Genomic DNA, 25,832 nt, shown 5'->3' on the forward strand with positions numbered 1-25,832 from the left:
CACCTGGCCCAGCTGCCTGGCTGGAGGCTCCTTCACTGGGGATGTGTCCCAGCAATGTTTACTTGCCTCTTCAGTCCAAGGAACATAGAATTCCACAGGCACCTCTGCTGAGCGTGGAGAAGAGGGGAAGCATCTCGCATTTAACACAGCACTCCTGTACTACAGACCAGCTGCTTTCCAAATGCAGATGGAAGCCCAGGTGTTTTGGTGTCCACTCATAAATGCATTTCTCTTGAGCAGAATTCACATTAGCTCAGAGGTCTCAGGGTGTTTGCAGCATGGATAGGTGTGTATTTTTGTTTTACTCACTAAAAGCCTGATGCTGCCTCTGCACAGTCAGCCACATTTATCAGGTTTGTCACTCCTTCAGAAATCAATAAATGCCCCATTCTTGGTTCTCTTTAGTTTTCAGCTCTAGAAGTTGAAATAGGAATACTCCTACAAGAGCTTAGCCACATGATTTGCCTTCTGCCGCCATTTCACCTTGTAGGAACCCTCATGTTTTCCCCAAGACTCAGGGGCTGTGATATTAGAGCACACCAGAGCTTAGCTTTCTTTTAGTTTTTATAATGTTTTATCCCAAGACTGCAGTGAATACCATTAGCAGCAGCAGGAAAGGAGGGAAAAACAATAGAAACTTCCCAATCACAAGCTTTAATATTTACACTTAAAGAACCATCCCTCTGCAGCTCTTTCTAATGCACCAGGCACAGTGGAAGGCATTGACAGGAGAACAGCATTTGTAAAAGAATAAATAAATAGTAGTAGGCTGTGTATGGAGCTTGTGCTGCAAGATGAAAAACTGCTGGTTTATTGTACAGTATTTAAACTTTTTACATCCTCAGAGTAGGTGTGGCTAAAACATAGATTGATGTATGGGGGGAAAAAAACCCACAAAAATAATTCCTTTTCTTCCAGCTTAATTTGCATGAAACATTCACATACAGCAGCTTAGCAAAACTCTCCAGAAAATATGGCAGTCCAGGGAGAACATTTACTAAGACTTATTTAGCATAATGACTTTTCTAAGTAAATCTTATTCGTCCCAAGAAATCCTGAATTTGCAACAGTGAGATTAAAGAGATGGTTTCAGTGGATCTTCAGCAGAGAGAAGCCTTTTCCAGTGAAGTGATATTAAGGAACATAGAGAACATGTCAGTCACAAGATACTCTTTGCAGTCTTGATAAGAAGTAGCCTGGTCCTTGCTGAAGATAATACACAGCAAACCACAGGATAAGCTCTCTGGATAGGGTATTTGTGGGAAGACAGCGTGGCTGTGCTGCCATGTCATGTACTTTGGCTGAGCTGGGTTTCCAAGAACAATCTGAATTCTATCATCCAAGCTCTGAACTTTCAAGTGGCTTCTGCTTCTGACAGAATTGTTCTGCTGCCTATTATAGGGAGAACATGTGCCACAGGTTCCAAACTTGCAGCTCCTTCAGAGATAAGCAGCTTTATTAAAGAGTTTTGTGCTTCCAGACAGTCTGAGGGGCAGCAGAGCAATTAAGTCAGGAGGCAGAGGCATCATGGGTTGATACTTGTGCAGCTCAGATCCTGCCTCTGTGCTCTTGCTTTGCCCAGGGCACTTACTGGCTATAAACCCACCAACCTGCCTAACAACTCATGAGGCTGCTGGAAGACTCCACCGAGGTTAAATGGGGCAGATGCTGTTTCAGAGCTGGGAGAAGGATGGCACTGTCTGCTGCCTGTTTCCTCTCAGATTTATCAGTCTGTGTTTTCAGCCCTTTCACACAATTTTGGTGTGATGGAGAGGTCAGGCTGTATCATCCAAGCTATTTCCATACCTGCATTATACACCTAAGCACAAGCCCTCCTTAAATTTAGCAGCGTAGGCACAAATTCCTTTCCCAGGAGAGTTCAATCTGTTGAACACAGTTGCATTGCTAATTACTTCTTACCTGTTCTTATTGAACTGAATGGCAAAGTCAGTCATGTGCTGCAAAGCCTTATTGGTAAAGTTCATCTCCATGTAGATGTGTCCCTGCCTGTGGCTGAATGTGCCTGAGATCTCCAATCCTTTAGCCTTCACTGCAGGCAGCCAAACCTTGAACACAAGAGATGTCATTCAGTGTGAGCAGCCTGGCCTGAAGATAACAAACAAGCAGAGTTTTCCAATAAACACAAGTCCTGAGCTCAGAAATCCACCTAGATTGGCACACTGAGCCCACAAAGGCTAAAGAAACACTGCAGAGAAGATGGGACATGGGGTGTTGAAAGGATGGAGCTCACCACTGAGGAATAACCTTGCTGCTCCTAACCCATCTTTGTTCACAGCACCCACAGAAGAAATCAAATTACTACAGCATTAATGTGCACAAGAGCAGGCTCAGGTTGTGTCCATCACAGCAAAGTGAGACTCACCCACTCTGCTGCTGGACTTCTCTGAGGGCTGGTTGGGCTATTAGAGGCAAGACTACACTAAAGTTTGAACCAAATAAAATCACAGGGCTGATACGATTATCTGTTGGGTTCTGGACTCCCAAACCACCTCTGTGGGAAAAACCCAGATCTGAGTGGTGCAAAATGAGGCACTACTTAACTGAAAATCACTGAATTGCTGTGGGTTTTTTTATTTAAGGTGCAATAAATTGCAAGGACCAAAATCTTTGAGTATGGTCTGCAGTACCTTGAGAGCCTCGATTTCAGAGGATGGTTTAAAATTATCCACCCATGGAGTGCTAATTGAGTGCCAATTTTTGTTTATCCCCTTTCAGGAACCTGAGCTCCCTGTGGCTGCTCCTCAGCCAGTTTCCAGAACCATGTTCTGTGTCTCATGATCTCTCCCAACTCCATGCTTCACCCAAAGCCTCTGTGATCTCTGTTGCTGACAGAACATTTCTCTGCATTCCACTGCAGCACCATCATCCCAACCACGTGATTTTATCTCCACTGTCACGTTGGATTCCTCCAAATAAACAAACAAACCTGCTAGGAAAGTTGTTGCAAATTCTGTCTTGCCCTCATTTTTCTGGGGAAGCTTGTTAAGAGGTAGGTCTGCAGGAAAGCTGCTCTGACACAAGGGAAAGTCTCGGATGTTCTCTAAGCCATTCTTTAGAGAAATGCTGTCACAGGTAAAATGAGGGAACTGCTAAAATGCCAGAAGTTTGTAACTAATAACTAACATGGCCTCCAACATGTGGTTACTCTACTCAGGAAAAGCTCAGGGCACTCCTAATGGGACTGAGTTGAAGTTTTAGCACCAGAAACCCACAATAAATGGGACAAGTGAGCAATGTCAGATTTGTAGCTCAAAGGGAGGCAAGAAACTGGGGATGAGTGTTTTTCCTTACGTACAGACTTGGGAGCCACATATCCTCCAGGAGCCATCCCTATGCCAGATGAGAGCTCAAAGAGATCGTTGAGTCCACTGCTGACCACTGCTGGGGTGGGAGAAGGGGCAAAGGTGGCTGGCACAGAGGAGGGAATGTAGGTCTGTCCCACCTGGAGGAGTCAGAAAGAACAGGCACTCATTAACATCACGTGTGAGCACTGCTTATTAAATAAACCACGAACTTGGGCAATATCCTAAATATTTTAAAGCCATTTGCAGCTTCCCCACTGATTTATCAATAGTGCTAAATTATGCATTTGAATTCCAAAGCTCTTGGCAGCTAATCCCTACACTCGGCTGTCACCTCCACCAAGCTTCCACATCATTTTTTATAGCTTCAGTTATCTGTTCCTACTGTAGAGGAATCTTCTCCATATCTCCTTCTCATAAGACAATATGCTTTGTGGATCTACTCTACATAAACCCAGGGAAAAGAGCAAATGCTTCAAACCTACTACGTCAGTCTTCAGGAATCTGCAAGATTTTGCATATCCAGAGATAGCAAGGGAGTCATGACCATGTTGTGTACTCCCACCCAAAGCCAGGGCTCTGCATTCTCAGCACTCGGGCCCTAAAGGTTCATTACATGAAGCAGAGTCTGCCAGAGGACAACCTTCCTGCAAGAAGGGCAATCATTAAATGAGGGCATCAAAGCTGGAATATTAACCTTTAGGTGCCCAGCTTCAGATGGGGCAGTCTCACACTCAAGTTACACTCCCAAATTCTCTTCCTAGCAGGATGAATGCTGTGCTTGAGAACAGGATTCCCCAGCCAGCAGCCCAGAAACAGGCAGAGTGACCAGGACAGAACTGCCTGGTGGGTTTTTGCTGGCCCAGGAGGGCAGAGACCTGGCTTTGTAGGTATGATCACCACAGGGAAGCATCTCCCATGTCCTGCCGTGGGCTGCCTGGGTGTACAGGTGTTCTGTGCCACCAGCTCTCCTCTGCCCTGTGCTGAAGGAAGGAAGGAATGCCAGATTTGCAGGGAAAGGAGGAGAGAGAATGACTGCAGCCATAACAAGGGTCTCTGAAAAGCCCTCCCTCCAGAACTGAGCATGCTTTCCTCACTGAATTACTGGATAGAGTCCTGGGAAGAGGGACTGGGGCTTTCTAGGGGACACCACTTCTGGCTGTGGCTTGGAAGCACGCTCCCTCCTGCCCACTGCATCTCCAAGCCATGTTTCATTCCCTTTCCACACTCTTCTGGAAGAAGCTGCTATGAGCTTGAAGCCAAGGCTGCTTTAAGAGCAGGCTGAAACTGTCCCACGTCCTGGCAAGAGCTGTAGGCAGGAGGACACCCCCAAAGCACAGGCACAGAGGAGGCGGCCGGTGGCAGCACTGACCCCACATAGTAGGAAAGCTCAGAGCACCTGACCCTGATGTCCAGGCAAAAATCTTACATGGAGTTTGGGAGGAGAAAGCACTGAGTTCAGGCAAGTCTGTGGTGATGCTGCATTAGGGTTACAGACCGGGCTTTGTGAGTAGGGATAAGCATCCTTGGCCTTTCAGCTGCTAAAGCAGTTGCACAAGGATGAGGCACTGCCAGGGTTAACGCTGGTGCTCCAACTAAAAGCTCTGAGGAAGAAGAGCTAAGCAGAGAGAGTGAACAGCTCTGGCCCTGGCTGCTCTTAGGAAAGCCTAGGTGGCAGCTGGATTCAAATCAACACAGGTGGGGACTTGTGTATTTCAGTTGCATTTATCCATTTTCCAACATCTTCAGGGCTTTAAAAAGCACCTTCCAGCATGTAATGGGTGAGCTTACACTGAAAAACCCTGAGCTTTGAGCAGCTTTGGAAATTGGGGAAAAAAATGGAATGGCACTTACTGCCGGGCTTCCTCCAATGCCCCCGCCAAGATCACTGCCAAGCTGAAAGAGAGAAGGAGAGAGAGGAGAGGAAGACCGAGATCATTTCAGCCAAGGGTCAGACGGCCGGGGCGGAGCCCGGGCACTGCGAGCACGGATCGCTCCTGCACAGGACAGATGGAAATGCAGTGCTGGGAAAGCACAGGGAACAGAGGGGCTGCTTGCTGCTGTGTGAGCAGAGCTATTTGGAGAACTACCCCACTGTGGTTAATAAGAACCAAAATCCATCCCTTCTTGTGCCTGCTGCCTGCACCAAAACCTCCCTTCTTCACGTTTCATGCATCGGTGCTTTCCCCTCAGCCCTGCTGCTGCCAGCAGGCCCCAAGCAGCTCCACAAAACCCAGTGGGGTAACTGTGAAATGGCATAAAAATAAAACTGACAGGAAGGCTCACTTCCTCAAAGCTTTAGTTTTCTAGGGAACAGCTACGAACCACAGGCAAACACAATGCATCTTGGCTGTGTTCCTCCGACACGCGGCTCCTTTCAACAACGAGGAAGAAAGAGAACGGGATGTGTGCTGGCTCTGACAACAGCTCAGAGAGGGGGGCTTTGAAGATGCTCCCCTCCCTCAGACAGGGAAAAAACAGCTTCATCATCTAATGGGCACTCCAACAGCAAAGAGACCTCACAGTGCACCGGGCTATTTCAGTACCAATTTCTGCCAAGCTACACAGTCACATCTGAGGCGACCCAAAGAGCCCTCCAGAAACATTAAATCCTCTCTGGGGCCCTTCTGCAGCCCACCTAGAAGCTCTGCCCTCACAAGTTCCCTTTACAAAACACCCAGACCACATTCCCAGTGACACAGCCCATTTTTCAAACATCCACATCATTCTACATGCTCAGGAGAATTCAGAGATCAGGACAGGCTCCAAGGCTTGGCTACAAGCGCTGTTTGCAAGTACAACACCACTCCTGTGAACATTTTAAATGCACTTAACAGATAACCAGGAGGAAACAAGCACAGATCTGCAGTGGTTAATTCACTGCAGAGACATCTCCAGGCTTATCTGTGTCCCAGGCTTTTCTTCTGAAGACCAGGGTAATTTTTTTTTGCCTAGAACAGGGCTTTTATGGGGTCAAATTCAGACAGGGAACATGACCTGACAACATTCACAGAGGATGATGCAAGGGTGAGGCAAGAGCCAGCCCCATTAGGAAAAGGCTGGACTGGCAGACTAGAACATCACAGCTCACCAGAGATGCTCTTACTCTTCCATTTGATTTGGGTTTGGGGAGTTAGTTTGTTTTTAAAAAAGCACGTAACAAACTGGGTCAACGAAGGCTCTGGATATGTTGTTCAAATAAGTGCTGGTGTGTCAGAATATTGAACAAATGCACCATATTGGTGATGCAAAAGCTTCCAGGATTGCCTGTGCTTAGAGCCAAAAAGGCTCTGACCTTTTCCCTCAGCACAAAAAACTTGGAAATTAACTTTGCTCTGATCCCCTCCAGCCTGTTCCCTGAGAGATCTCACAGCAAATGTGATTTATGCTGGTCAAGAGATACCATAAAGCTTCATACCTCTCTCCATCAGAGCACAGATAAAAAGGATAAATAGCCCTGAGAAGAGCAGCAAAGGTAAGACAGTGACTTACCAGATGACAACTAGCCTCCATAAAACTTGCAAAATGTGACAAATCCCTGGGCTTCCCTGGGTCTCTCTCCTATTCCCAGGCACCTCTCCTTCCCCCAGTCCTCACAGGAGCACTGTGAGTAACCACTCTAAGTAGGTGTTAGAAAAGAACAAATCACACACAATTTGCTTTTTGTTGAGAGGCCTTAAGAGCTTTTTTCCTGGGTGGGACTCAGTTTATCCCTACTTGAGGCCATGGCAAAAGCTGAGGAGATTCCTCATCTTTTTCAACAGCCACCTCTCCATACAGCAACCCAGTCTCTGGCTGTCCAGTTTTGCTTAGCTGACTTAAGAAATAACAGATAAAAGTGAGTGATTCCAAAGTCAAAAGAAGGATCAGTCAGAGACCAAAGGAAGCCAGCCAGAGGATGCAAATCCAATTAATATTGAGCTTATAAAATAAGGCTTATTACCCTGTCAAGTCTCCCCCACTGAAACAGCCTGACAGAGCAGAGTTTTGTTCTATTGACTTCCCTCTAAGGCAAGCCACAGTTTAGATTAATATATCAGATCATTTACATCTTGTTAGTGGCTCACTGAGGAGTAATAAATGCAACTATTACACCTCATCCCTATTCATAGTCTTGCATGTAGATGAACTTCAAGTTTTATATTGACAGGCAGTGAAGTCTGGGGGAAAAAAATAATCCAGTTCATTTCCAGATATTATTGTAAGCACAGAGGATTTCTGGTTCCGTTGTCTGCAGCAGCAGAAAGGCTGGTTTATCAAGCAGCAAGCATTTTACAAAGGGTGTTATGGAAATGACTGAATAATTCTGCATAATCAAGCCAGATGTTAACTATTCTACCATTTCCTACTACGCTCATCAGAAGGAACTGCAGGGTAGTAGGAACCCAACCTCGAAGCAGCTCATACACTGGTGCTGGCTGCAAGGGACAGGGAATGACACATAGGGGTTCCTTGAGCTAGCCACAAGTCTTCCATTCTCCCTAAATGTCAGGCCTTGGGGGGGAGAAAGTAGAATGTGGATTTATTGCTTTAGTTAAGACTCCAGCTCTCACAAAAAGGAGAAAAATCCCCTGACTGGCTCAGAGAATTTACCAGGAGCCCCTGTGTGTTTTCAGATTGGACCCAACATCTCTCTTCCATGCCAGGAAGCTCTGAGCTGCTGCAGCCCCTCTGTAGTGGCTGGAGGGCTCTGCAGAGCACAGCCTGAGCCTCTCCGGGTTCCTGTGCTCGTGCCCAAGCACTGCAGACGTGCTCCAGAGCTGCAGAGCCAGTGCCAAGGAGCTGCAGCTCCTCCAGGTCCCTACAGGCAGAGCTGGCTCTGCCCTGACTGAAGAGAGAAGCAACAGCATTTCTACTGCACCAGAAGTTACAGGGGGGAAGTTAATAAAGAACTGATCAATTCCACATCAGATCTGGGCTGCATTTCCCATTGCAGCAGCACAAAGTCTCTTTTTCTGTTTTTCTTGCCTGTCACCCTCCCATGGTACTGATGCTTTCCCCATTCAGGAACTGCAGGTCTGGTTTTCCTCCTGTGGGATGCCCAAATCATAACTTTATTCCAAACTCAAGAGTGATGGAAGAGACTGTAACAGTGATGTGTGTGAGTAAGAGGGAAGGAGGAAGACAGAGGGAACAGGAACCAATTACCCACGGAGTGTCCTCTCCCATCTGGAGTGACAGGCAGAGTGCAGAAGGAAAGAAACAGATATTAGTCAGGCGTGAAGTGCTGCTGAAGCAATTCCCCAGGACTAGCAGCTCTGGTTAACCATTTCCATTTGTCTCATGGGCAGACAGACACTCCTGCCAGGAGAACAACCTGGATCTGCCTTACAGGAGAGTCAGGAACAGCCCCACAGAGGAGAGGACCATGTTAATACAGCTGTCAGCCCCACTCACTGTGAAGGTGGGTGGACTGTGAAGGGCTGGCTCTTGATGGTCCAAGAGAGTTTGTGGCACTGCAAACTCCAGATCCTGATCCTAAAGTTGGCAGCTTTGCCTCCGGCTGAAGAACTCAAAGCCTCTGCTTCAGGATGAAGAGCTGCCAGCTTCAGGAGATGAGCAGAGGATGGACAGGGAGTCTCGGCCTTCCAGAGGCATAAAAGTTCTTCAAACAGGAATTCTTTTTATTCCTTCCAAACCAATCCTGCCATAACAGCACCCAAGCAGCCGCATGGGTTTAAAAAAGAGGCTGTATCAATAAAAGCAGTGCCAGCACCTTTTCCCAAACTGCATCAGCACCTTTACTTTGCACAAGTTGGCTTGGATGGTGCCGCAGCTGCTCTGCAGTTGGAGAGCCTTTGCCCTGCAATTCCAGCCCTGTGGAAGCAGTTATGCTGACTTATGAAGTGTAGCAGTGCTGGAGTTACTGCATTAGGAGGGTTTATTAGCATCTTAAGAGCAGCTTGTAATGAAGTGACTTTGCTGAAGTGTTCATGTGATCCTGAGGGGCTACAATCACTTCTGCAAAATGACGTGAGGCTTTTGGAGCACCAAAAAATAACAGGGAGGGTGGAGCCAGGGACAGAAGCTTCAACAACCACTGCTCAGCAACTGCCTTGCCTTGTGCCCACAGCATAATCAGGGCTTCCAGGGCAGCTGTGCATTTCCTGGACCACAACTCATGGGTTAACAGGGGACAATTGCCTTCTCGCTGCCTCACACCACAAAGCAGGAGTCAAGCACCAGCTCAAGGTGCTGCCTGCATTCAGTAAGACAGCAGCAAGGTACACAAGCATCTACCTAACAGAAATGGGGTGAGATGATGAGAGCAGGGCTGCTGGCAGCCCCCTCGGGGCAGGCTAACCCTGTGAGAGAGCCCTGGGCTGCAGGGATCTCACTGCACACACCACTGTGGCTCACACAGAGGCAGTTCAGTGCTTTGTTTGCTGCCTGTCTTGTGTCTGTTTGCACACCAAGCCAGGATGGCAGAGCACAAGGGCTGCTCTCCAAACCAGGGACAGCTGTATCAAAGCTGCTGGAGGACAGGTCACACTGCCAGTACCACAGTCACCAGTTCCATGCACTTGCTGCTAATGCTTTGCCCTGCTCAGAGATTTCCATCAGCAAGCAAAACTGAGTCCTAACCATTTTCATTCTCCAAAGTGTAAAAAACCAAGCTGCTCACAAAGCTCCAGCAGTCCTATGACTGCTACAACAGCTTTGAATCAGCTATGAATGAGTGACCCACCAAAATAGCTCCTTTTCCACACCAGCCCTGCCCCAGCAATGGATTTGTGTCCTTTGTCAGAAATCTTAACAAATTCCTTTATAGCTCATCAAACCTCCACAGCCCAGATGAAAGGAGTCACTCAGCTCCTTGTCAAAGGTTGGAGGAGCACTCTGGGAAAGGATCATCACATCCACTGCATAAATGGATGTTGGGGCTGACCTGGCACAGCCACTCTCACACTGTAGTTCCAGAAAAAGGTAAATGAAGTAACTTTCCTAAGATTATACACAGCAAATCACTTGCAGAGCCAGGAGAGGAATGTGGCACCCCAGGGCACACTGAAGGTAATTTTGGGGCTTTTTTATAAAACAATGCTGAGTCCCCAGTCAACCCCAGCACTCCAGGATGTTGTCCATTGAGGCCAGACTTTGAATTCTCCACTTGAAAGCAGTAAGACAGGGAGGGAGGGACACCAGCAGCCCCTGCTCACGGCCCTGTGGATGAGGCAGGCACTTCAGACTGCTGGAATAGGGGTTTCCTCCCAGGCTGCTGAGCCTGTGGTGCCTGCAGCTCAGGGTGAGCTGATGCTCAGCTCCCACCCTCCATGCCACTGCAGTGATGGGACACAGCCCTGAACGGTGTGGAACAGCCCTTGGGGTCCTGGGGTCAGACCCCCCTAAATCCATCCAGATTACACAGAGGGGCACAGCCCCACCTGTGACAGCCCAAACCAGTGCAGGCATTACAGAAAACTGTAGCGTTTATCAAACAGCTTTTCAATTTAGGACATAAATCAACCTGACCAGCTGCCAGTCTCGAATCAATAATATTCTTGTAGATGAGCGGCTGGAACATTAAATAAAATCCTTACATAACAGACAATCCAAGCCTGTCCATTCCTGCAGATTTAGTGCTCTGCCCCCGGGTTTCAAGCCAGCCTTCCTGGCTCCTGGCCACAGTGCCCTGCTCCCAGACAATGCAGGGGCTCCCAGGAAGCACAGTGTGCCCACAGAGCTCTCGTGCTCTGTGGTTTTGCAGAACAAATGAACACACAGAAAGGTGTAAAGGCAAAAAAGTCATGTCAGCACAGACAGACATCCTGCAAAGCACTGCACCATTGCACAAGAGTTGGGAGAGTGACTGTAACCTGCACGAAATTCAGCCACTTGAGGGAAAAAAGCATCAAACTCCAGCTCTTGGGATGAACAGCTCTGCACCCAGCAATCTGCTCTCCCACGTTTTGTTTCTCCCCCATTAGTGACTGCTGTGGCTACTTTCCAGTGTGGAGCTGGAGATCCCAAGTAGTTTGGTAAAGTGGGCTTAGTCACCATTTTGTAGAAAAAGAAAATTGAGCAGAGAAGAACAAAATCTGCCCATGGTGGCAAAACAGGGCACAACCTGTTCCCTAGAAAAAAGCTCTCCAGAAGTCCTACAGCAAGTCTGCTCTGCTTACAAGCAATGCTCTTGTACCAAAGGTCCTTTTTCTCCTCTTTTTAATTGTTAACACATGCTCAGCATCTGTGCATGCATGTTACATTTAATGCCAATTACAGAACTCACTATGGAGATAAAATAAGATTTACTCACTAAGGAAATTAACCTCGCAAGCAGCTGGAGTCTCACTAGTCACAGGCATAAATACCTGGCAGTGCTGAGGACAATTCAAATGAACAATATTAATTTGGTGTTTGTGCCGTTTTACACCATTCAGTCTCTATTTAAATGCCTGGAAGAAAAATAAAAGCCCACAGTTTAAGGAATGGAAATAGAATGGCATTTTCCATGGAAGTTAATGCTGCTGTTGGTCTTTCTGGGTCAGTCCCATTGGGATTTTCACTGCAAGAACATCCCTCTGATGAGACAACCCCTCCAAAGGCAAGGGGGCAGAAGAGGGGATCAGCAGATGACACTGAGTGGGTGTGACAAACTGGCTGAGATCCTGCCAGCAGCCTCTTGCAAGCCTCCAGCTGCCTTTGAGGCACTCAGAGGACTGAGGCAGTGTCACCATCACAGTGTGTGTCAGTCTGCCCAACAAAGCAGGAGAAAAAATGCACTAAAAAAACCTTAAGGAGTAACAGAAAGGGAAATTTCAAAGCAGAACAATTCAGACATTGCTGGGCCCCAGGTGTTTTTGATCCCTGGTCAAGGATGAAGAGCTTAGCCCTTCTTCAAGGGGCACACTGGGATGTGTCCCACCTCCTTCCCACCCACAGCAATTAGGCCTGTGGGATCTGCAGTTTGAGACTGATTTTGGCACGGCACAAACGTGGTTTAATATTAGCCTGAGATCCAAATTCCAATCCTCTTGGCAAGCCCTGCAGCCCAGGGCATTTCCCAGCAATTTGGGTAATACCAGGTTAGGGTTAACCCAGCCTGAGACTTGCTAAACACATGCCCACAGCAACAAACAAACACACAGATCACATTCACTCACTAATTAAGCTTATTATCCTAGGCTCATTTAGGTTGGAAAAGACCTCCACAGCATTCCACCAGCACTGCCAAGGCCACCACTAAACCATGTCCCCAAGTGCCACATCTACATGATTTTTAAGTGACCCCAGCACTGCCCTAGTGCCCATTCCAGTGCTTGAAAATCCTTTTGGTGAAGACAGATTTCCCAATATTCAATTTAAACCTCCCTCAGCACAAGTAGAGGCCATTCCCTCTTATCCTGTCACTTGTTACCTGACAAAAGAGACTGACCAAGAGAAGGAAAAGCTGGAGCTTTGATGCAACACCCCTCCAATATAAAGCATCCACCTTCAAAAACCACACCAGGATTAAGACTTTTTTTTTTTAGCGCTTCCCCATTTACTCAGCTGAGAGAGCACTGGCCATGCAGTCCCAGGCACAGCTACTCCCCATCCAGACAGGATCATTTTGTCAGATCCATAACCCCATGGATGTGCTCAAGGCTTGAGAAAAATATTAAGTAAAAGCCTGCTACCATTTCAACTAACAGCTCCACTGTCAGAGCAGGTCACTAAATTAAGCCCATTAATGCCAGCTGTGAGACAGCTCTTCTCCCAAAACCAAGTTTTACTTCTACTGTGTCCATTTATTTGTGTGACACTAATGAGGAACAAAGGGTTACTGTGAGAGGCCTGGAAGGCAGCAGAGAGGAATTGAGGTGCAAATCATGCTGTAGTACCACAGGCAGCACCACCTTCTGCAGTGCCTTCATTCCTTAATTCCCAGTGCCAGGTTTTTAGAGGCACGACTTGCAGTGCAGGGAAAGGCTGCACAGCTCACTGCTCTGGCCTCACTGCTGCTTTCCCAGCAAGTCCAGCTTGATCATTTTGTTAATCCCCAGTAAGAGCAGTGTCCCTGCTAGCCAAACACCTGTGGTTAGAGAGTGCAGAGCCTACAGCACCTCTGCCCTCTGTGAGAGCCAGTGCCATTAAGGGTGAATTGTTTCCAGCTCATTAGGCCATGAAGCACTGGAGCTGGAAATGTGTTTAACATTTGCTTTGGTAAGCTTATGGTGGTTTAAAAAAATATATATTTGACTAATAAGGATTTGTTGAATTGGAGGATTGGTTCATCCAGCTGCCTCCTACCTCTGTTATTCAGAGCTTGACTCAGAACTGAAAGTGCACCTGAACCAGGCAGAGAAAACCCAGCCCAACTTATCACAAGCCAAACCTCAAGCAAGAGAAACCCACTCCAAGTCTGAGAAACACCCAACTATGTCCCCTGGGGCAGTCTTACTTGATTCACCAGGTGCAAATACACCTAGGAAAGCTTCTTCCCCCTGTGGAGAAGCCAGCAGGGAGCTGGGCATGTGTGTGCTGTGCTCCCAGGCTGACCCTTACAGTCAGCACTCCTCACTGCCTGGCTGCCACCAGCCTCAAAGCACAGCACTGACCTCTGCCCTGCTGCTGGCTCCCTGCTAAGTGATTTTCTCACTGCAGCTCATGCCCAGCTCCCTCCCCAGAGCAGAGGGGAGGTGTGATTGCTCCCACTGGAGCCTGACCCTGTTAGTGCCAGGGCAGGTGCCTGGTGAGCAGCTCTGGCACAGGGAGGACTGCACAGAGAGCTCCCTCTTGACCTCACTGCAATTAAAATGTCACTGATATTAAACCATGGCATGCTCTGGAGAATACACAAATGGGAAGACACAGGGTTACAGCCTGAGAGCTTTAGCACTGAAATTCAGGAGGGCTGGGAATTGGGTGGAGTAAATGCCTTCTTGAAAGGGAGCCTGATTCAAATAGAAAGCAGAGAAACACTTTTACATCCTTAAAGCAACTTTTTGGTTTTCTTCTACAGACAGAAAAAGCACAGAGCAAATATATCCACTGACCACAGGGATGCTACAGCATGCAGCAACATTCACTGTAGAGCAGGAAAAGCCTGCTGAAAGTTGGTACGATAACTCTGGTTAAATCCTCCTGGAGTTTCAGGACTCAGCACTGGCAGCTCAGCTCACTGAGCATTAAAAGCATAAATGATCAAGGCTTTGCAGGGATAAGCACAGCTCTAATTATCTCCTACCAGCTAAAGAGGATGTGCTGCTTACCAAGCTGTCCAGCCCTCCTCCCAGGAGGTCCACAGCACCCATCTGCATGGAGGACACTTGGGGCACATTCACAGGGGGCCCCAGGTCCAGGTTGAGGAGGTCCCCCAGGAGGTCACCCTGGGATGGGATGACCTGTGGCTGCTCCAGGTTTGTGGTGGTCGTGGTGCCCACAGGGCTGTCACCAGCATCAGTGCTGTGGGGGGAGAAAAAGAAGCAGAAAAGACAAAATATCAGTCACCTCTGGTCTCCAGCACCAGGCTCCCAAGCATGGGACAACACAGCAAGAGGTGGCTCAGCAGCAGAAGCCAGGCAAAAGGTGGTGCCAGGAGCTGCTGTGGCCACTGTCTTGCACCAGGCACATGGCTCTTCAGCGCTTTGAGCACAAAGATGTTCCCTGCATTGGATGTGGTTTTCAGCCCAGCAAAGGAAATCTTGCAAGGAGTGAATCCTACCCACCCTGAGAATCAGAGACCCCCTCCAAAACAGAGAGCCATGGGTACCCACATGGGCTACAGAGCTGAAAAGAAGCATTTCCTACCTCAGATTAAACCTACAGGTATGATTTGCAGCCCACTAGGCCTGAGAATGACATGAAAACACAGGGAAAAATAAATAATCTAGATTTTTCTCAGAGATCTAACACTGATAAAACCTTTGAGCCCTTACTCTAACCAGTGCAAACTCCACCACTTCCCTCAGATCTAGATTAATCACCTTCTCCTGACCAGCAGCAAGGTCCTTCAATCTTTCCTAATTGAAAAACTCAATCTGAAATTGATTCTTCCCTTCTATCAATAATTTCCTTTCCTCTGAGTTAGCAGGCATGCTAATTACTAGTCTAGAAACACTCATTATACAGCTTCCAAAATTTATCATCATATGCAGTCTGGCTACCTTTTCTATCTTTTATATTCACTAGTTACTGAATTTGATAACAAGGAGAGGGTAAAAAAATAACTGTAGCTCCTGGAGAACTCACTACAATGTATTTATTCTTTAAATCCAGAGATGCTCATATTTTAGATAATTAAAATTCATTTTATATCCTGTTTTCAGCAGTAACTGATAAAATGATTTCTAGCTCAGGTTACTGCAGCCAGCAAGTAAGTGCCCACAATTGCTGTGGGAATTAGTGTCCTGACAAGGTGTTAAACACTGGGGCTGCTCTGCAAGCACTGCGGCTTCTGATTTTGAGTAGCCAAAATTCTCTTATCCTTATTTAGCCATTGAGGGGAAAGATTCGGTGACAGAGTATAAGCTGCTCCCAATGCCAGTGCCAGGAGGAAAAGATGGAGCATAAGGAGTGCAGAATGAATTAGTTACCAGGCAGCAGCAGGAAGGCTTGAGAGCTTCTTTGCATTAAAAGCTTTAGAGCCCCAATAGCACTAATATTAGCTGTCCTTTCTGCTGCTGCCTTCAGCAGGGAGAGTGCTGAGTGTGCTGAAGTGATCACTGAAGCATTCCTGAGGAGAGGTGGTGACTGATCCACTCCCACCCCCAGCCTGGGAACAGGAACAGCCTCTCTGAGAGAGGCACATCACAAACCACTCGGCTCCTTCCCAGGATATAATCCCTCTAACACTCCACCCCTTCAACACTTACTCATCCTTCTCCTGATGGAGACACAGAAGTCCCTCCATGTCTTGTGTAACTGCTGCTGCCCCAAAGCCCACCACGAAATTAGGAAAGGACAAAGCTCAGTTGGTTTGGTTGAAAAAAGCAAAACCCCAGAATTCCATTTATAAAGAATCTCTTTAAGGAGATTCGTATAAACAACTCTGCATTTTCTTTGAAAGAAAATAAATTGATAAACGAGTATGTGGGTTAAAAAGGGCAAAAAGACTTGATACAAGCTTTTTCCCTTACAGTCTTGGGTTTGGCCATGGGAACTGGAGATTTGGGCCTGTGAGTTCAGCCTCCAGCAGTTCCCAGATGTTGGAGTCACAAGAGATGCACAGCCTGAATCAGAATCAAAAGTTTTCTGCAGCCACCTGTGAAACAGGGAAATAGAGACTCCTGCCCAAGTCTAATCAGACTTGCTTCTCCCAGGAGCCCTGTTAACATCTTCCCAAATTTCCCAGCTGAATTATGGCTGAGCAGAGGTGGTGGGAGCCACCACAGGAGGAAACACTGCCAAGCCATCAGATTTCTCCCCCACCCTCAGGATACATCTGCAGCTCTGTGACACTGGGGCTCGCTGGAGAGGCAGGAACATTTCACCATCTGTGAGCTGTCCAATGGGTCTTTCAGCTGAGAGCTGCAAGAAACCTGTCCTACAGTGCTCTGAATGGAAAATGAATGAATCAAAATGCCATGTAGTGTGTTCTGCCAACCAGAACTCCTCCTGGGTTTATACCCAAGGAAGCACCAGTCAAGGCAGTGTTGTCTTGACCCTCTTAAACCACATTCACTGTGGACATCTCCCCATTCCCATCAGCCTCTACCACAAGGATCAGCCACCAGAACGGTCACTTGGAGCACAGAAGTTGTACAGAAAATCACCTCACCTCACTGTTTGGAATTATCTTTCACTGGGAACCCTTAACTTGCCTTAAACTGATGCAGAAAACCCCAATAATGGGGCCTCTTGAGGTGAGCTCCCATCAGAGAAGCCTGGTGTGCCTTTAACTAACCCCACTCATTTTTAAATTTATCACTGCATCAGTATGATCAGCGTGCAGCACGCTCTGCTGAGCATCCCTCAGACCTTCCCCCAGCTTGCACTGCTGACTGAGGCCTGGAGGTTTTTTTTTTTGAGTTTTTTTTTAAGCAATGGTTCTGCCAAAGTCAGAAAATACTTAAGGTCAGCAGACTCAGCATGAGCAACGAGAGTCACGCACACAGACACTACATGCAAGAAGATAATAAACTGCTCCTTCAAAAAGCTGAATTCCCTGAACTAAATCCCCATAAATGCTATTTGCTGTAGTGACCTGGAACAACAGTGTACAGGAAGGCTGGTAACACCAAAAACCAGCTCATTTTGAGACAAATCTCTGATTAGGAGAGGTAGGAAAGTGGCCACTGCTTTTCCTGTCCAACTGGTATGTTTGTACTTGCTGATTCTAGGTCAGTGCAGCCAGACTTGATTTCAGGCAGGGAGAAAACAACTCAGCTTCCCAAAGCCAGCCACCACAGAAATAGCTATAGCTGCTAAGAATAGCAGAGAAGTGGTGTCAGAAAATAGAAAAGAAGCAGCATCGCACACTGATTTATCAGTGCAACGGCAAAAAATAGCACTCCAAATGTCACTTTGGGAATATTATTAAGAGGTAAGCCTGGCTACTCTGCCTCTTGCTGCAAAATACACTCATTTTTGTAATTAATACCATTAGTGCAAATAGCAAACTGCTCACCTGAATGAGGGACCATGGGAACAGGCCCAGAAGCAACACGGCCCCAGCTGGGACTGAGGCACTGCCTGCTCTTGCAGAACTAACCTGCTGCCAGAACTGTGATCCCAGGGAGGCACTGAAGCACCAGGCAATGAGCCAAAGCATTTCCCCCACCTCACAAAGGTCAGACAGACCATGTCAGTCTACCCATCTTTTTTGAAGCCCTAACAGGCTTAGATGGCTTTTGCACTTCCCTTGCTTTACAGGCACCAAGTGAGAAAGGGAGTTTTACTAATCCTTCTCCATTTCATGTTCCAGCAGTGAAGGATCCCTGTGCTTGCCTGTTCCAGGAAAGTGATACTGTATTCCAGGAGACAGGCTCCTAAAGTTGAGCTGCTGCAGAAGCAAAGCTCCTACAAAATCTTCTTCTGAAAGATGCCTGTTCTCACTCTAGCCCTCCTTGCACCAGTCATCTAAAGCTTCTGCTTTTGTACTCAAACTCATATCAAGAGTACGTATAACCAATGTCTTATCAAAAAACCTCCCTGCTTCCCCTCACACAGGAACTTTGATCGTTCCTGTGTCTTTTGACCCAGGAACTTGGACACTCCATAGCCAGGATGACATTCTGCAATGAAACAGCCCCTTGACGACCTGCAAACTATCAACAAAATCCCTCTAGGGTCTTCTAAAAGATCTTGGCATTTTGTGGACTGTTTGCTAGAAAGAAACAACCAACCCTGCCCATGACCCCCAGGGCTGCCTGAGCTCACCTCCCATGGTGGATTGGCAGGTGCTTGCGGTGGATGCCGTGGCTGCCCTCCACGAAAGCGTTGGGTGGTTTGTGGTACACAGAAGCCAGAGACCCAATGTGGCAGATCAGCTCATCCAGCAGGGTTGGCTCAATCAGATCAGTCTCCTCAGAAATCAGTGGCTTTTCTGAGAGCACCACTTCCTTGGCAGTCACTGGATCCGTGGAAAGAAGGCGCCAGTAGATGTAGCCACGATCCCGCAGGTCTGGGTTGTCAGAATCCTGAGACAAAGCAATGCATCACTCACAGGTCTCAAGTCAACTAATGCCTGTAATCATTTTGTTCTTCTGGATTAAAAAACCCCGACCTGCCAGCAGCCACAGCCACCAATTTCAAAATGATGTTACAGTTGCTTGTTGAGATGAACATCTTAAAATTAAGAACAAGAACCAAAGTATTAATGCCTGGCTTCCTGCTCAGGGAGGAAAAATCCCAGGATTTACACCCCACAATTGCCCCAAACCACAGAGCTGCCAACTGCTTTCCAAACCTCCCTGCCACTGAGTGTTAGGAGAAATCCAGAGGAAAGAGCATGAGTGGCAATGACTGGTGCACACTAAGAGCAGACACACAACACTGTGTAATGATCCAAGATTCCTGGAAATATGACTTACCCAAGGCACTGCTGGACAAAAAAGATTCTGCAGAGCCACATCTTAATAAGCCATATTCTTGCCATAGCAAAAGAGATCTTAATTTACCCTGCCTTTTAGTTATCTAATGAAGTATGGAGAGATGCTAATGATACACACTTAGGGTACTTCATCAGTTCTCCAGCTGTCAATAATACCTTGTTTTATTGCAGATACTTTTGCCTCTGCATGAAGTGCTAATTATTTCTCTCGTCTTTGAGCAGCTCTGCCCAGAGCAGCAAAGTGAGTGAGGATGGTTTGCTGATAATGTTCTAGGGAGAGGAAGGTGCTGTGGCTTTATGTTGTAGTGAACTGTTCAGGGAAACAAGAGCTCGGATTTTTAATCCTCACATCAGCAGAATAACAGGGTTGGAGGGCTTTTTCCCCTGCTAAAATATTGTACACCTCACTAGCCTTCCTCTTGGCATTTCTTTTTCTCTTCTGTGCTCTCATTGCTGCCCTGTCAGAATCTGCATCTGCCATCTGCCTCAAGACATTCTCAAACCTCTTCTTGGAATGAGACTGAGCTCAGCTCATTTTGCTTGTAAGGACCTAAATTAATCTCTCTGTTGTCTCACACATTATCTCTGCAGAGCTGGTTTTGTTTGATGGTAGAATTGTGGACTCTTTACACTTTAACAATCCTTCCCAGACTCTGCACTCAGGATCAGCCAGGGCTTCTGCAAGGGCACACATGAAAGGCTACACTCTCCTACTTGCAGGCACCTACAGATCCAAGGCTGACTGTTTCTTCTCACAGCCAAAAAAACACACTGGAAAGTGGTAAACCTACTGAAACAAGAGGCTCAAATCTCTCCCAGTTTCTCTCCCAATTCTCCCCTCTCCAGAGCCTGCATGCACACCTGTGGAGCAACACCAGTGAACCCTAGCTAGCCCAGCTCCCCACCCATGCAACAGCAATGGGGATGCAGAGGTCTGAGACCTCAATTCCTGTGTTTCTTCCAGCCCCAGCTGCTCCACTGCTATTTTTACCAGAGCTGGCTGGATGAAGCTGGCTCCTGCTACAACCACACCTGCAGTGTGCTGTGCAGACAAGCTCTGAGACACTCAAAGTGCAACAACACCTAAGCTGGGGAAAGAAACACACATGTAATTACTCTCCCACTCAAGTGAAAAACACCATCTCTACCTAGAAATCAGACCTTGAAGCATAAGGTTTTTCAATGTTTTACAGCCAGTTATCCTACATTGACTTATTATTCATATAAAATACAAAAAGCCAGACTGAATCAACATTTGTGACAAACAGAGAAACAAACCCAGACGCCTGCTATATTCTGAGGGTGCCATTAAATGTTTTGTGAGTCAGCACAGTGGGTTTTAGCACTTAGTACCTTTCTTCTGTTGGCTCAGGCAAATGATACAGCGTGCCCTTGGCCCACTCCTCTCTGAAGAGCAGCTCAGATCCTGCCTAATAGCAGGTTTTGAGGCAAGAAAAGCAGGTAATGGGTTTGTTGCTGCTGACCAATGCAACTCCCCAAAGGAATGAATAAAAGTTTTAAGTGCAGTAAATCCACAACTGTGATTTCTTGCAGCAAAGAGGATCAAAAAGGCCAGCTGATGACTGACTCCAGGTTTTCTGCTCAGAAACAATCACAGCCCATTCCGCTGGCAGACTATTTTTATCACTTGACACAGCAGGTCTGGAGAGAAGCTGGCTTTTTTGGGCACTTTACCACAGTCATTGCAGCCAAGGAGTGTAGGAAGATCAGCTGAGCTCTTACCCACCCCTGCCACCAGGACATCACCTCTGTCCTCTAGAACTACAGCAGTTGTGTCTGCCAGCTCAAGCGCAGCCTTGCCTGCAGTGATCTGAGCTCATAACTCAGCACCTCATGCATAATGAATCCATGATCTTAACTCACTGCTACAGCCTCCAGCAAAGCTGCCACATTGCTTGACAGCATCCAAATACAAGGAAAAAACCCCAAACCTCAGTTCTTTCTTTTTTTTAAGCACTGCTTAAACTTTGCTGTTCACAGAACCGAGTCTTTGCCAGGCCTCTGTTATACCTCCAGATATTTAACTGCAAGCCACCTTCAAGGAGAAAGAATTTTGGTTTCTTGATAAGTCTACACTGTCCCTACCTTTCCATTTAGTGAGTGAAAGGGGAAGGAATTCAGATAAAGCAAGAGCTAAGAAGAAGAAAGCAGATTCCAGACAGTAACAGGCACAGAGCAGCTTTTAAATAGTCTCTTCGGGAGAGAAGGAAACACCCTTGAATCTGATTTACTGCAAAGCTGCCTGGCCTGGCAGCTATGAGACATCACACAGCAGGCCAGCAGAGTGTCTGCAGGGCTCTGGGTCACTGGATACCTTGGCTTACCTGTGTGGCCAGGCTGAGGACCTGCTGGACCAGCTCCTGTGTCTCAGAAGGCTTTTTCAAGAACAGCTTCACTATTGCAGTCAGGAGGGTGAGCTGTACCTAAGACAGAGGGGCACAGGAGAGATTAGAATTCTCTTTACTGATACAAAACATGGCTTCAGTTTCCTCACAGCATGACACTATTCTTTGCCAGTGAAACCCAGTATAACGAGACTCAGACTCTTGCCTGCTGCAAAACACTTTCACAGAGAAGTCCCTGAGCAGCAGGCTGAAGTTTGTGTCATACCCCATCACTGTCAAAGTTCTGGTCCCCAGTACAGCCATCCCCCCAAGAAATGTGCAACCTCTGGAACCCCCTCCAGTTCTGTCTTGTCCTTCCAAGATGGAAATTTTTGGAGACACAGACGACAACGCAAAACTGCAGATTCCCAAGAGTTTTATTCTAGCCTAATATTGAAGCTTTTATTGACAAATATTGTCTGACCACTGCAATAACATTTACTATCCATTCCATAAACACGAAACACGAAACACTACAGATAAAATGCATATTTCAAATTTACCTGAGTGCTTTCATCATGGAAACCCTCCAGGAAACTCTCCAGCAGCTCATCTGCATTGTCAATTCTTTCAGCATATTCACCCACTATCCAAATCATGGCAGCTCTGGCATCTGGCTCATCCAGGGAATCCAGGTTCTCACACAGAGTGGCAATGATGCTCTCATACCTGGTTTGTCAGAGTACAGGTGGATTACTGGGGTGAACTGGATTTGCTTCACTCTGTTTCTGCCCACATCATTCTGCAGAGAATCCTGCACTGAAGTAATGTCTTGTATTTCTACACAATAAGCAGCATTTCATTAATCTATTTTTTCCCCTCAAAGCTGAGCACTGAGATGTCACAGGGTCTCTGCAGTTTAATCCATCAGCAAGACCACCCAGATGTGTAGTTCAAGATAAAGCTGTCTTCTGTTCTGTTTGCTAATGGGAATATTTGATCCAACAGTTCAAACCATGAGTCTGAATCAGATCCTGCAGCCTTGCTGGAGGCTCCAGCCTGCTAACTCTAAACTGGGCATTACACTCCCCCCAAAGCTTTACTTTAAACCAGACAATATCCCACACTAATTTAGCTTCCTCTATTCCCACGTGTGGGTATCCCCACAAGCAGGGAATTTCTGAGACTGACAGCAGAAATTGCCAGGGAAGCCTGCAGATGTCCCATATTAGTTTTTAGGTGATCATGAAGTCTCTGCTGAAAAACATTGCTGCAGTTCTGTAGCTGAGGAGACAAAATCTTACTGCAGAACCAAGAGATGCTGAGTTCTGCCCAAGCCAGAGGGAACACTTGGTGGGAAAGCCAGCAGTGCTTTGTCCAGCACAACCTGACTGGATTTCAGACCATGGGAACCATGAACTTTCACAGTCTTGTATGAGGAGACTTGTACACTTCATGGAATTCTAGAGGGGACTAAAACCAGGATAGCCTGATACTGTAAACTTGGCCAAATTTTCCTTCTTCATCCTCTGCAAGAGCTTTACTGGCTGTTGACCCAGGCTTCAGTATGGAGTGGTGAGGACGGAAAACCTTTCAATTCAAACTAATAACAAGCCAGGCTGACCCCTCATCTAGAGCCAACACCTGAATCCTACCAAACCAGGAGTGGGATCACTGCTTCCACCTTTGCTTCAGTGCCCTGGTGAGCTGAGGTCTGCTCTATTCTGATGATGGCAGCCAAGTGCTTCCAAAGAAACCTGAGGCTACTTCCACCTACTTGTTGGGGTACTTGCGGAAGATGTCCCTGATGACCACGATGGCCTCCTGCACCACGTAGTTCACCTTGGTCTGGATGAGGTCCAGCAGTGTGCTCACACAGCGCTCTGCAGATTGCTGGAGAGAGCAGAAAAACACAATTTAAAAAGCTGAAGAAACACTCTTTCTCCCACAGCACTCACTGAGGAACGGGGTATGTGTATGAGAAAAGGCACAGAGGACAAGAGCTACAAACTCTGTCCAGAAATGAACAACAGGGTAACAAAAGGCTGGTTGTTACAGTGGGGACACCAGCTGGCTCCAGCTCCTCTAGAAAGTAAGAGAAGCAACTGTGCCAGCAGCAAGTTGGGTCACCACATGAGAGAGCTTGGGAACATCACCTACACTGCCATTTGTACCACCCTGGGGATGGTACAGACCACTGAATGACCTCTCTGGGGCTCTCTGATTGCCAGGCAATCAGAGCTGGGAAAGTTCTGATAGGGACTGCAGGAAAGTTTCTAGCAAAGCCAGAAGGCAGGAGAAAACAGTGTTGTCAAAACCAGCATCAAAAAGCAGCTCCCAGCAGCAACAGGTTCAGTATTTTTGGGGTGAGGTCACTAACAACATGTGAAATGTACAGCTAAAAACAGAAATTCAGCTGCTCCTAATGCAGTCTTCAATTAATTAGTTCAATTCACAGGCACTGCAAGATAACAAGGACTGGACACAGTCATGCTCCAGGAACCAGGAGTGGAGTTAGAGGCAGATAAAATTCAGGGAGGTCTATTCCCAAACAGCACAGCAAGGCAGGACATCACAGGAGCAACCAACACCAGCAGCAGAGTCTCAAATGAGGGCAGTGATTTGGTTATTAGCAGAGCACACATGAAGCCTCATTACACAGCTGGTGATTAATGTGAGAAGCAGACTGCTCCCAACACTGCCTTCAGAACACTCATAAAGGATGCGGGCTGGAGACAAACACTGTGGGGCACAAACAACAGCAATGTAGGTGGATTTTTCAATTCCAGTGAGTTAGCAGCTCCCTCGACTTACAGAGCACTTAAAGGCTGGGCAGAAGGAGGAGGAGTGAAATGGCATTTTACTCACAGGAATCGGTTCTTTGAGAATGGGCAAAAGTCTCAAGGACAAACCTCAGGAATTTAGGTCAGAGACTAAAACCTTCTGGCAGTTTCCTGCCCTCCTGGGTATCTCACAAAGGGTCTGTCAGTACAAACAGGCTGACATGAGGATCAGCCAAGGGAAGATCACCACAAACCAGCACTTGCTCTGTCTTTGCAAACTGGCAGTAAGTCATAAAACTCTCCCCTGAAATTCACACCAAACAGAAAAAAAAATCCAATACAACTGGTGTCAGAGAGGCACCACATAAAAATGGGTGATTGCTGTAATATTTTTTTATGATACCTCTCCCTCCTTAGCTCAGCTTTATGGGTACTATGGCACTACAGGGGCACTGAATGGCAACCTGACCATGTCCTGCCCCGATCCCTTCTGCTCCAGAAGGGATTTGAGGCTGTGACCTGGGAAGACACTTCCATCTCATGAGGACTGACCACAGACCTGGCTCCACACACTGACCTGGCTCACAGTGAGAGCCCTGCTCAAAGTCCTTGCAAGAGAGATGCTTCAGAGCTTCAAATTTCACCTCTTCATCTCATAACTTTCATCTGATATTTTAACAAGTGACCTGATGGGGGTAAATCTGCCCCACATCCATTCTACAGAATCTACAGCACCAGTCACTGCTGGCAAGAAGCAGTGCAGCCCTGTCAGAGCCTACAAATAACAGAGCTTTAAGAGCTGTACAATTCTTAAAGTTTCATTTTCTTCAGATGCTTTGAAGCGTATTTTTTTCCAGGAAAAGCACAACATCCACTTTAAAATACACAGCAATGATTTTTAGCCAAAGAGTCCCTTGGAAAGTGAGCAGTGGTGGGCACATGCCCAGAAGAGCAGTCCCTCTAACAAAAACCCTCTCAGCTCACCCCATCCCTTGTAAACACACTGCTTTTTGAAGGTGGACATCCTTGGGGACAGCAGAGCTCTGCAAACTGATGAAGGAGTGCCCCAACTCAAACAGCTTTCAAGTTGGAGTGAGAAAGGACAAGCAACCAATGTCAAAATTGCTTTGTTTTTCTGCAGAAACCAAATGAAAGCCCGCAAGATTACTGAAGTAGCACATATCACACTCAGCCATAAGCCTCAATGATTTCTAAGAACCAGGCTGCTGGCAGAATCTCTTGGAAACCAGACAAATATCCCTGTAAGATGGCTCCTTCTGCTTCTCCTTTGCTCCAGAGGAATCCCTATCTTTACTGCATCATTTTCTTTTCCCACAGGAGTGGTGCTTGTTTTCCTTAAAACCAAAGCATGGCACGATGGTTTCTTGTGATGCTGCCACTGGAG

General features: G+C 47.0%; 1 protein-coding gene across 2 annotated transcripts in view; it reads right to left on the minus strand.

The window, feature by feature from the left end:
- Positions 1 to 25,832, minus strand: part of AP2B1 (adaptor related protein complex 2 subunit beta 1) — a 75,006-nt gene that overhangs the window by 19,425 nt on the left and 29,749 nt on the right. The window contains exons 10-17 of one of the 2 annotated variants that reach the window (XM_068210315.1): positions 23,422 to 23,537; positions 22,208 to 22,373; positions 21,645 to 21,743; positions 18,627 to 18,886; positions 14,519 to 14,711; positions 5,178 to 5,219; positions 3,317 to 3,463; positions 1,921 to 2,066 (exon numbers count right to left, since the gene is read on the minus strand). In XM_068210315.1, coding sequence (XP_068066416.1) covers positions 1,921 to 2,066; positions 3,317 to 3,463; positions 5,178 to 5,219; positions 14,519 to 14,711; positions 18,627 to 18,886; positions 21,645 to 21,743; positions 22,208 to 22,373; positions 23,422 to 23,537 — 1,169 coding nt within the window. The remainder of the gene's footprint in view (positions 1 to 1,920; positions 2,067 to 3,316; positions 3,464 to 5,177; positions 5,220 to 14,518; positions 14,712 to 18,626; positions 18,887 to 21,644; positions 21,744 to 22,207; positions 22,374 to 23,421; positions 23,538 to 25,832) is intronic. The other variant, XM_068210316.1, reaches the window with a different exon arrangement.

Source organism: Anomalospiza imberbis, chromosome 20 (assembly GCF_031753505.1).
Source record: "Anomalospiza imberbis isolate Cuckoo-Finch-1a 21T00152 chromosome 20, ASM3175350v1, whole genome shotgun sequence".
In the NCBI taxonomy this organism is placed as follows: Eukaryota; Metazoa; Chordata; class Aves; order Passeriformes; family Viduidae; genus Anomalospiza; species Anomalospiza imberbis.